Genomic DNA, 12496 nt, shown 5'->3' on the forward strand with positions numbered 1-12496 from the left:
AGGCCTTTAAGTCATTACCATTTTTTCCTATAAATTAAAACAAACCATGTAACACTGCTCTCCTCTCTTTTTGCTAATGGCATAAACATAATGTAAAAGTCTTTTTAGAAATATTTTTTTTTCTTCAAAAGGCAGTTTTTAAAATGAGAAAGGTACAGATTGTTGTGTAAAATTTGCATGATTAGGAAAATGCATTAAGTACATTGTACCCTGATAAAAATCTGCTAAGCTTCAGTTCCAGAGGCGAAGCTCACATGGTAGTTTACTCTCAAACCTAAGCAAAGAGGAAATAAGCACGCACTATTTTTATCATGTAGCGACAAAGGATACTTTCTTGGATGACAAAAAGAAAAAGAAAAAGAAAAAGAAGCAACCAACCAACTGAAAAACAAAACAGCTGTCTTCTCTGCGAGTAATTTTAGCAGCCAAATTCCTTACATATGAGCATTCATTAACCTATGTAAATACACAGCACTGTAGTAATCAAAAGCATACAGCAGGTGGTAATTCAGCATGATAAGTCTACAGACAAGTACAGCTTGCTCTTTTTCTGTCTTTTTCTCACCTTTTCACGATCCTTTTACATACTGTATACTTCTAAATGTTTACTCACTGCCAATACTCAGAAACAGCTGTGGTCCTGGGTACTCACACAAGCTTTAACAGCCACAGCAAGCTCTTATTGATGACTCGGTGGGAGTTGATCTGCAGCAAGTCCTCCAGACCTGATTAAGGAAACAGCTGCCCAGCTGTCTGATCATTGCTTCATAATTCATTGTTCTTGAGGATTTTTCCACAAATGAAAACTGTTGTGACTCTCACACTTAATTTATAGTTCTCCTCTGTTAAGCTACTGTATAGTGCTGACATGCATGGGGCAAAGCCCTAGCAGCAGAGGAAGAATTGAGAAGGTAAGTGGAGGTTCCTCTTTGATGCAGTCAATGTTGGTTTCTCTCCAGGTCCATTCTTCCAAAAAAAAAACCACTGTGAAGTCACAAGGTTTCCCTTCAAGGGAAGCCTCGCTTATCATGGGCTACAGGACATTCAGCCCTGTGACAGAGGACATCACCACCACCAAGGGGAAGGAGTTCTGGGACACCTAGACAGCCCCTCACCAGCACTCCTTGACAGTCTGGCCACATCTTTTCCTCTTGGAGGCCAGCAGCAGCCTGGGGATTCCTCCTTGAGAAAGGGATGCTCCTGATCCAGGGGTGCTAATCAGAAACAGAAGCCAGTACAAGCCTGGAGACTGGCACCATTTGGGTGAAGAGGGGAAGAAGAGATGGGTGACAGTGTTTAGCGTTCAGAGCTGCTTGTTGTGAGGACTTCACATTGTAAGAGTAGCTGAGGAGACTGCAGGTGGGATTGCTTATATCCATAGTTTTATTTTCTTGTCTATATGGGAAGTACTTTAGTGTCATTTGCATATTTCAGTATTTTCCCTGACCATTTCCAAGAGATGCATGCATACTTTGTATATGGACTAATGCTGTTAAGTATTTCCCCAGCATCTAAACCCAAAAGGGGCCAACGGGACATAGTTTATGGGGTAAGTGTCAAAGTCCTCAGGCATGTGCACTGCATGCCAGGGGTACAGACTGGAGGTTGTTTGGTGCTAAATCAAGGACAAGCTTTGGCCCTAATCTTCTAATAGCATCTTCATTATGGTGTAAGTAGTTAATACCCCCTGTAACCACAGACCACTGCCCCAAACAGACCACCTAAGCCAGCATTCAGTGACTTCCAGGACAACAAAATCTGTCTCACAACCCTGGCTATACGGACCCAGAATCTTCCTCCTAAACACCGTGGCATCCATAGCTAAATGACTACTAGCTGCAAAAATGCATCATTGCTACCTGTACATCCCAGTGCCTGCTTTGGAGTATGCCTTTTGGGAAGAAATTGTTCCCTGGTGGTTTCTGGGCCCCAAAGCTCCATCAGCACAGCGTGGGGAAGAGAAGATCACAAGAGGGAATTAAGTGCTCTTGTCTTCTTGTATCAGTGGGATATTAGCTCAGGCTTTCCTGGAATCCAGAAGGCCAGAAGAAGGATGGATCTCTGGCCAGGAATGCCAGGAAGCCACAGACACCAAGGGCTGTGTTGGCCCTGTCCCCAGGTGAAGGTGCCAGCCCTGCAGCCCCACCAGCCCTGCCAGGAGCTGGCACCTGCAGGGACATTGGCAGCAGCAAAGCAAAGAGCTCATGCCAGACTAGTGCCTGCCTTGTCCCCCTGTGGGAGATGTTGTTTGGCAGAAGCTTTTTGTGAAGAGGGAGGAGATGATGTCCTTTTTAGAAGGCAGGTTGCCTCTTTTTCTTTTCATCTGAGGGACAGTTTAAAATGTGGTGGATATTAGGCTTGACTGTGAAGGACAAAGTGGGGCAGGTCCCACTTTGAGTTCTGGTTTGTGTAGAGCCTGATGCTTTGTTACGTTTCTGTGCTTATTCCAAGGAAAATGAGCTGCTGAATGATTTTGTCCGACATGCTGAGGATCAAATGTTCTGGCACGAGCTTGTGCCAGCGATGTGAGAGGTGATGAGTCTCCAGAAGCTGTTTTCTGCTCACAAGGTGCCAAAACAAATGAGGCCCTTTGATACAAGCTGTTGTTGGGTTCATGAGCTTTGTACAGCATAGACAAATTAAACACAAAGCTGGTGGCAAAAGCGCTTGTGGTATAGCTGTGAATACCCTTCTTATAAACCTTTTAATTTTCAAATATGGATGAATGTTATCCTTACAGAAAAGGGCCACAGGGACAGTCCTTGAAACAAGTGCCCTCAGTTTACCCACAGAATAGATGTACACGGACAATTGCAAGCAACACACACTTTCCTTAACCCCCAAATCAGTAGCCTATAACTAGGTCTGGAATTGTATGTGAAATTCAATCTTCAAGTCCATTAATCTTAGGGCTGAGTGTACTGACTGTCTGCAAGTCAGCAAGCTGGGGCCCAGTGCTTTCAGATATATGGATAATGGTCCTTCCAGAGCAGGGCTGAGACCAGCTATTTTTGTACAACACAGGCTGCCAAACAGCTCTTGATTTCCAATCCTGCATGGAAGGTCTCCCAATATCTCTGCTATTATTAGAAGCAACCCACAAAATTGCAAAGGTAGTAGATGAGCTGAATGCAGAATCCTGCACTGGTAGATCTAGGGGGCACTCAGTGAAATTAGTAGGGGATCAATTTGAAACAGATAAAGAAAGTACTTCTTTAGCATTCAGTAGTGAGCTTTGGGAACTTGTGGCCATGTGGTGTTGAAGCAGCTGACAGTATTAGAAGGTTCAGAAGCACTTAGGCAGATCCAGGGAAAACAGGTCAGTTAAAAGGAGTAGGCTGGGACATGAGATGCATTATTTTTCATTCCTGGCTCTTATCCTTGCTCTAAGTCGACTGGTGCCCCCTGGCATAGGCGGTCCCATTACATAGCTGGGTACAAATCTCCCAAGCCAAGAACTCCCTCCTCACTGCCTGCTCTGCTAACACATAAAGTGCAACCTTATATTACAGACATCCAAATTACAATGCAAAATTCTAAAGGAACCAAATGAACAAATCTTATAGGTATAGAAACAGATATAGATAGAAAAATAGATAGGTATAGAAAAAGATGGAGGTAGTGAAACCTAAATGCTAATGAAAAACACTGTACAAATTGGGAACACAAACACATCCCATCTGCAGTTTTAGAGAAAAGTAAGGATAAGTCATGCATAGAACAGCAGTTATGGCAATTTCAAGCTTTCTTATGTTTTGGAGGCTGAAAAGTAAAACTTCCACTGCTCTTTGCATTTCCTCTTCTCCAGCAACTTAGGAAGTAAGCCAGTATGTTAACTTTTACATATAGAACAAAATGAAACAGATAATTGTTTTTAAGCAATAGCCTCAAGGCCACCCAACAATAGTGTTTCTAAAGCAGTCATACCTTTGTTTTCCAACTTGAGCTCCTCTGCTAGCAAGCTGTCTTGTCTGTTGCCAAGCACAAATGCCAGAAATGAGAGGATCAGGGCATCCAAGATTCCAATAATAGCCAGGATATAAGCCCAGCGGACTGAACAAGCCCCCAGCGTGTACTTGTCTGTCTTTTCACCACACATCCGTTTTACCTCATCTGAATCCCAGCCATCAGGAAAAATCATACAACCCAGGACGAGACAGGCAGCTTGGAGAAAAAAGAAAAGGAGAACAATGGGATAATGAGACCAAACTTTCATTTTGATGAGAACCTACACAGTTATCATTAAAGCAACACGCCTTTTCATCCTGAGCTTCAAAGCTAGTTTACTTAAAAACAAATCACACAGTAATGTGCTGTGATTAACTATTAAACATAAAAACCTAAGACACAACATCAACCTGGCACCTTGTTTATTTATTTTTTAAATGTTATATCATTAATCCCTAGACAGTTTTGTACCAGTACAATCACATTTTCACAGTGAGACTGATTTCTTTATTGTAATATGAAGGGATCCTCCAAAATAAAAGGGAAAAATTATTAAGGTGGATATTCAAAGGAAACATTGGACTACCATCAAATGGTTGGGCAAACAAACCAGAAAAAAAAAAAAAAAAAAAAAAAAACAGAAAAAAAAGCCTATCTCTTGTTTCTGATCATCTAATTGCTTGCAACACACATAGGTAATAGTAAGGTTTTTTGTTTGTTTGTTTGTTTTTTTTTCTTTCTATGTAAGTTGGCAGTACCACTTTAACTGAAATATGTTTTATGCATAAGGTTTGTACTCCTCAAAAACACAAGTTATGACATTGGTCTGCAAGGAAAAATAAGCTGTCAACATTGCTGCGAACTTCTGATCTGGTTTACCTGAGGAATCAATGCATGACATCTTGAACACGAAAAAGTCCTGATCCTTTTAACACCAATAAAAAATATGGAAAGCCTCTACCCTCATGGAAAGCTAGCTGACATGGACTGCCAGCCACTCCTGGTGGGGTCAGCTGTGCTGTGGTAGGAAAAGAGGCAAAGGATGGGTGTTCGGGTGCTCCTTCATCAGTCTGGGTGACCACTAAAAGAGGTCCATAACACATTGACCTTAACACAGGGCAGAGCAGATAGGTACTTGCAGCGATTTCCCTAACAGAGCAATGTGTTTTGAATAATGCTCTGATATGCCCCCCTTCCTTGGAATATCCAGAGTTGGAAGGGACCCAAAAGGATCATAGAGCCCAACTCCCTTAGCATGGTTGATGAGATTCAGTGGATCCTAAACAATCATAGAATCATTAAGGTTGGAAAAGACCTTCAAGATAATCTGGTCCAACCATCACCCTACTACCAATCTACCAATGTCACCTACTAAACCATTTATAACTCTTAACATTATACTGGTACATATATCGTGCATGCACACACACACACATTTGTGCACACAGAACATACTTGCTAATTGAAAAGAACACATTGTGCAGCTTTCAGCCTTTTAAATATTTGCTGAACTGTCCCTCAGTCTGAAAACCATAGATTACACATGAGTAGCTTGTGGAACCAATGGCTGCTGTATGTTTGGGAACTGCAACAAGTTCTTGTCTTTTCTGGATGAGCATAACCACTGGCATTTTACACCCACCCTTTAATGCCCACAAAGAAAAATACACCTGCGCTGAATCAATCTGATGAAATAATGTAACACAGAATCACAGCATGGCTGAGGCTGGCAGGGCGCTCTGGAGGCCAGCTGCTCCTGCCCAAGCAGGGACACCCAGAGCAGGCTGCCCGGGACCATGTCCAGGTGGCTTCTCAAGGTCTCCAAGGAGGAGACCCCACAGCCTCTCTGGGCAGCCTGTGCTCAGTCACCTGCACAGATGTGAAAACAGGACTCAAGAATGATATTTTCCTTTATATAGCTACCCCATTGCTGCAGAAAAAGCCTCAAAAACATGTCTGTGCAAAGCATCTGATGTAGACCTGCACCTAGTATACTTGATAAATTCCTCCTGAGCAGTTCATTTGTGTGAAAATGTAACACCTTATAATACTTTCAAGGACAATTAAGCATAGAAACAAGGACAATTAGATAAGGACTGATTTACTCAGCATATGCAGGTTAGACAAACTGTAAGTTGGCTTCTGCCTTGCCTGAACTCATTCATTAATGCAATTTCAAAAGACCTTCCAAAGCTTTTTGAGACAAACTGTTTAATTTTCTTTCTTGAACTGGTCCAACAAACTTCCAAAAGGATGATTTCTTGCAGTCAACACATAAGCATTGCCCTGAGTTGTGAGGTACTTCTTTGAAATGATGCATAAGAAAGGCCAAGAGAGCTGGGGATGTTCAGCCTGGAGAAGGCATCCTTGAGACCTCATTGCAGCTTTTCAGTACTTAAAGGGGGCTTATAAATTAGATGGAGAGCAACTTTTTGCTCAGGCAGATAATGATAGAACAAGAGGGAATGGTTTTAAACTAAAAGGGGAAATTTAGATTAGATGTTAGGAGGAAATTCTTCACTGTTAGGTGAGTAGTGAGGCCCTGGCACAGGTTGCCCAGAGAAGCTGTGGATGCCCCATCCCTGGAGGTGTCCAAGGCCAGGCTGGATGGGGCTTTGGGCAACCTGGGCTGGTGGGAGGTGTCCCTGCCCATGGCAGGGGGGTGGAAATGTGTGGGCTTTAAGGTCCCTTTAACACCCAAGCCATTCTATGATGATTGTGATAAAACGTTCATACTTCTGGTGTTCTTAAAAATGTCCACATTTACCCAGGTGACTGTGACAAATGTTTGCTATAAAGTAGCAACTACCCAAACTAGTTTATTTTATTAATCATCCTCAAAATGTGATGAAGCTTAGTGCTCAGTTAATGATCAATAGACGAGGGACTTTTTTCTGTTAATTGCATAAGAATAATTAAGAATTACTGACATCTCTGTGTTTTTCTTTTATTACATACCCCGTTAGACATATGTTCCCAATACCTCTTAAAAATAATTAAACTTTGTTCTTTTCCATCCAGGCAATCAAGAATATAGGCCCCAATGTCAGGAATTCAGTACACAGCTTTCCATCTGAGTTCTTCAGATTTCCGATTAACTCATCTTTCCTGAATTTGGTACCTGGACTTGTAGATGTACTCCCTGAACTTCCTGGAGTTATTCAGTTGGCTACAGCTGGACTTCTCTTGGTAATAGGGTACAAAGTCCAACCATTATGGTGGTTAGACTGGTTCCCTTTGCATGAAGGCAGACATCAAAGAGAGGATATTATTATCTCCTCTGCCTATACAGATGCTTTCTGCTAGATAGCTGCTTGGTCAAAACTTCATACACAGGAATCATACCTCACCTGGAAAGGTTAACAAAGTAGGATTAGTCAACATCAAGTCTTCAGTTGCTGAGGGAACATTTTGCTCTGAATGCCTGTAAGAATACATACTTGCTCAATAGTATGAAACAGGTAATGATTCATTTATCAGCTACAAGGCTGAAAAGACAGGTATAAAATCCACCTACAGATCTACTTTGTATTGCAAGAAATTTTTTACATTTTAATCCTTCTAAAGAGGATTAGAAGATTTTCTCTAGAAGGAAATTACTTTTAGTTTTCTAAAAATTTGAAAAATGGAAACCACTTTAAGTTACAATTGCAGTGAAACAGCTAACAGATGATTTTATAACACAGACATGGGTCCCGTATCTTTGTCTAAACTTCCACTGTCTCTAATGGCCATGTGACTGAAATAGAAACATGAAAAATATGAGAGGATACACTGCTACACTTACACTTCCATCCACTTCTAATAAATTCAGAAACTTTCAGATTTGGAAAGCTCACCTATTGAATGAAAAGACTTAAATCATTGGTTCTTACAGACAATTTGATTCAAGTAAGGAAAAAGTTAAACAGTTAAATTTATGTTAGTTGAAGACAGCCTTCTGTGTGCGAGCTGAATGCACTGAATTGGCATCAACTTCCTGAACCTGCCGACAGACTGCTCCAATAGCTCTGTAGCTAATCAGAGCTTGTATAAGAAGCAGCCAGGAAAAATTGATAACAGAGACTGATTAGTGTCACTGACACTGTTCAGAGCTATTTGGGCAATTGTAAGACTTACGAGAATGATATCAACATTGTTTTCCCGTTGTTTGCCCAAGAAAGCTATTTGCAGGAATAGTGCCTTTGTAGTGATGACCCTGGACTTCGTCCAGTCCCTTCTCTAATTTTCTTACAAGATGTGGGCTAACAATTTTTTTCACCTACATATTGGAGGTGGGTGAAACTTTTCAAGTTTTTAAAAAATATTTCCTATATTCTACTTAAACCTGTCTGATATCCATTTACTTCTCTCTGTAAAAGCTTTTTTCCCATATGAACAGGAGTTGCAACATGGTTTTCCTTTAGGGCTCTGAGTGACAAGAGAAATCATTCATTTTAAGAGGGTGAATCCAAGATTTTGCCTCCTGGGATGTAAAGATGCAGATATGACACTTTCAGAGATTGGAAACAGACCCTAAAATGGGTCTGACACTGACATGGCACATGTCAGCTGGCACTGACATGCTTGTGACTCTGACCAAGCTAATATTATCACAGCCTGTGCTCTGTGCATTATCTCAAATGGTAATTAGCAAGCAAGTGGTTCACGATCCTATGTTTGTGCCAAAGATGGTGACATTAATATTACATTATTGCATGGAATGAGGTTATGTTTATAAAAAGGCTGACTGTTATACAGGAAACCAGTGCTAAGAGATTCCTGCTGGCAGACTCCTCTCTCATCTTCATTCTTTTCCTGATAACATACCTGATTTGCTTGTATGTAGAGTATGATGATGGTAGATTTCCTGATAAAAGAATAAAAAAAAATGGAACAGGAATTACATTGACCGACTATCTTCTTTCCATACCCACCTATGCAATAGCCTCCATGGTTCCAAAAACACAGAGAATCTTCCTTTTCAGGTTTATTATAAATGGTATTTACAAAAACAATTGCTCATTAAACTTCAATAAATTGAACATGTATAATGTGGACTTTTGGTCCAGGAGACCAAACTAATTCTAATCTGAAGTAAAACCTTAGAACCACATAAAACAAAGCTTCAGCATTAATTGTTTTAATCCATTGATTCCTTCATTTTGCATCATCTTGCTTGCTAATGTAGATAAGCCTGAATGTCTCACAGGATTAAGATCATTTGCAGACAATGTTAAAGGTAAGAAAAAAGATTTAAATCCCTGTGATAATATATAAGACAACACAAATTATGGCCACCTAACTTATTAAGACACTGACTTCTTGATGACAAATCTGATAGGAAGATCAAGCAATATGTATATTATCCACACGAATTTGAATATATAGAAGAAGGAAAAAAGAACACCAAATATTAAGTGACTGGACAGCAAAGAGAAAGAAAATGATGCTGTGGAAAGCAGTAGTGAAGTAGACGCTACAGTCAGGGCGAGAAGACTCACCATAACCTAGCTGGGTTGACAAAGAGATCACTGGCTTTTTTGATGCCCACTGAATGCACTTATACAACAAAATGGAAGAATTTGATCAGCGGTTGCAAGATGTGACACTGGATAACTGAAATATGGTTGACCAACAGCCATTCCCAAAGACAGGCACTAAGAGAATGAGTTGTTCAGAAAGGTGGAAAAAATGGAGTAATGTTATATGTGGAGAATGTGTTAAACTGTGAATATGTAAAAAGGAATGGCAAAGAAACAGTGTGATCTACTTCAGTTATGATCACATAGAGGATGAACTGTAAGAGAAATTTTACTGTACTAAGGGGGGCTGTTTCAGACCTTAAGTATTGGATTCATGTATGGATAGAGATTTCTTTGGTATTAGAGAGACAGAAATTCTGTGAGGGGTGGTATCATCATGGGAGCATTTAACTTCCAAGTTCTGATCATTAGCCATGATAATTAAGCTTTGAGATTAATGCAGATCTATGAATAATTTAGTTAGTACAACAGCTATCTTAGCTTAAGCATAAAGATAATATAAGAATATCTCAGGTTTTTATGAGTGTATGGCAGGTGACTCACAAGGAGTATCCCAATGACTCCATGTGAAAGACCACGATTCTGGTGTTCCAACCACAGACACATATAATTCAAATTTATAATAACTTGTCCAGAAAATAAATGGAAACTGGGGACTATTAATGGATAAGGGCCTAGTCACCATGTAGGCAAAAATTCCCCAGAAATGTCATGACAACGGATTGCTAACAGCTATAGCAGAGGTAGATGACTAACTGATGAAGAATGGTTAAACTGAAGTTATATAAGAGAAATTATAAAAATATTTCTTTACTGTGAAGTGGTTATGGGATACAGATACCACCAGGTATATAATACAGGTACCACCAGATATGGTGGTATACCTAGAAGGTTAAAAGCCCATAGGAAGGAACATGTCAAAAGTTACATTTATGCTGTGTCACCCTCTGTGGTGTGCACTGGCCCCGAGATCTAGACTTTTTTTCTGAATTTTTCCATTTAAAGTGTCTAAAATAACACGAAGACTGTGTCATAGCCTGCCAGAGTTTTTCTAACATGTCTTTATGACACAGGAGGTATGTATTATGAGCTCAGATTGTCCACTGAAGGTTCACACCTAGAGATATCATGGGAATGAAAAAGGTTCTTTGCAAATCTGTGTGATCAGAGGCGGTCATAGCCTGGCAGTCAGCTATCATTAAGCCAGGTTTGCTGATGATGTGGGGACATCCAAAAGCCCCATTTCTTGCATGCTAGTCTCCTAAAAAATAAAAGTATATCTAATAGAGGAAGCAGTTGTTTGCATTGATTCTTTCTTTTTCCCTACTTTTTTGATTTATTATTATTATTATTTTTTTTGTTAGATCACAGCTGTCATACACTTTTGGTTTGGCTTTACTTGGTAAGAAAATTTACTATTAAAAGTGTTTATTTTGAACACTGTAATAGTGGAGTGTTACAGCTTTCTGTTAATGTTATGTTCTCTGAAGTTAACATTAACTTCTCTTCGTAGAACCTGGTCTTTAGCCAAATCATGTCAAACCAAAGCATACTGACTTGTGCTAGATTTAATAAATGAATCAACTTAATATAAATACAGTGTGGGCTATGGCAGACAGACTGGAGAATAGGTGCTATTATGAATGGCATAGGCTAGACATCCCTTGATATTTATACAACCGATGCTTCTTCACAAGTTACTGATCCAAGTAGTGAAATTATTTTAAACTTGGTTTTGGTAAAGAGGAGGAAAAACTGAAAGTAATCTGGCTCTCAGTGATCAGGAGTCAGCTCAATTTAAATAAAATGATAACATGAATAAAAATATTTCTGAAACTATGTTTTAAAAAATGCATATTTCAGAGGGACAAACTTTGATAAGCTAAAGGAACTAGATAAAAAGTTAACCAGACTGAAGATGTTCATAGTTAATTGTGGGAAATGCCTTGAATTTCATTCAGCTAAGAATTTCTGAAGTATCTTGAGAAGATGAACAAAATTTCAGGAGTACTTTTTATCTCTACCCAAATTATTAGAATACTCTATTTCCTTCTGTGCTCACTACACATGGAAAAGGGACCAGTTAGCATTTTTGGAGGTTAGATAATGAAAGCCTAAAAGATAGTTTGCCAAAAATAATCTATGCTAAATCTTTCAAGAGAAATTGAAACAAAAAATAAAAGTCTTAAATTATATTAACACAGACATAAAAAGAAAAGCAGAAATGGACTAAGGTTGGAACCAGGAACTAAATCTTTTCCTCATTTTTGAATAAACAGGAAGATAACAGGAGGGCAATCCCCTTACAGCTGATGGGCATAAGCATTCGGAAATGGAAACTCCTGCCTCCAAGCCCATAGCAAAACTAAGATAATTACAAAATGCTCGAGCTAGAGGAATAGACCATCCAATCCCAAATAGTGAAATAGGCAACACATTGAACTGCAAAGCTGCTAGCAAGTTTTTAAAACAAATTTATTGTTGAGATAATTGGGAACAGCATATGTGCTACCTTATTTTTAGAAAAACAAAATAAAATTGAGAATTGAAAAATAACTGGAGCAAACACTCATCCATTTGTCTGATCTCAGATCTTTGAGCAATGGAGATAAAAACAATGTGGGGTGACATCAGGATGGGTTTATCTAATAACTAGAAAGAATCACAGAATCATAGACTATCCCAAGTTGGAAGGGAGCCACAAGGATCATCAAGTCCAACTCCTGGCTGAACACAGGACCAGCCGAAAACCAGACCACGTGTCTAAGAGTGTCCAAACACTTCTTGAATTCCACCAGACTTGGTGCTGTGATGTTATAAAAGAAAGGTAAGTAACATGATCTTCACAAAACACTGTGTCATAGAGAAACATTTATTAACCTGGAGAAAGCAGAGATTAGCATGAGAATTGAATGTGGTTATCTGACTCATTTTTGGAGAGCTGATGTTTTGTGCTTCAAGGGAAAGTCTTGAGCTTTTGTGAGGATACATGGATTTGTGTATGTACGGCATCTCAAGGATGA

General features: G+C 39.6%; 1 protein-coding gene across 1 annotated transcript in view; it reads right to left on the reverse strand.

Annotated features, from left to right (window-relative positions):
• Positions 1–224: 224 nt before the first annotated feature.
• Positions 225–12496, reverse strand: part of LHFPL3 (LHFPL tetraspan subfamily member 3) — a gene marked incomplete at both ends in the record, with an annotated part of 173220 nt that continues 160948 nt past the window's right edge. The window contains 2 exons of the mRNA XM_084306306.1: positions 225–274; positions 3928–4164. Of these exons, the coding sequence (XP_084162432.1) occupies positions 225–274; positions 3928–4164 (287 nt within the window). The remainder of the gene's footprint in view (positions 275–3927; positions 4165–12496) is intronic.

This window comes from Netta rufina (assembly GCF_964035555.1).
Source record: "Netta rufina genome assembly, chromosome: 1".
NCBI classification, from domain to species: Eukaryota; Metazoa; Chordata; class Aves; order Anseriformes; family Anatidae; genus Netta; species Netta rufina.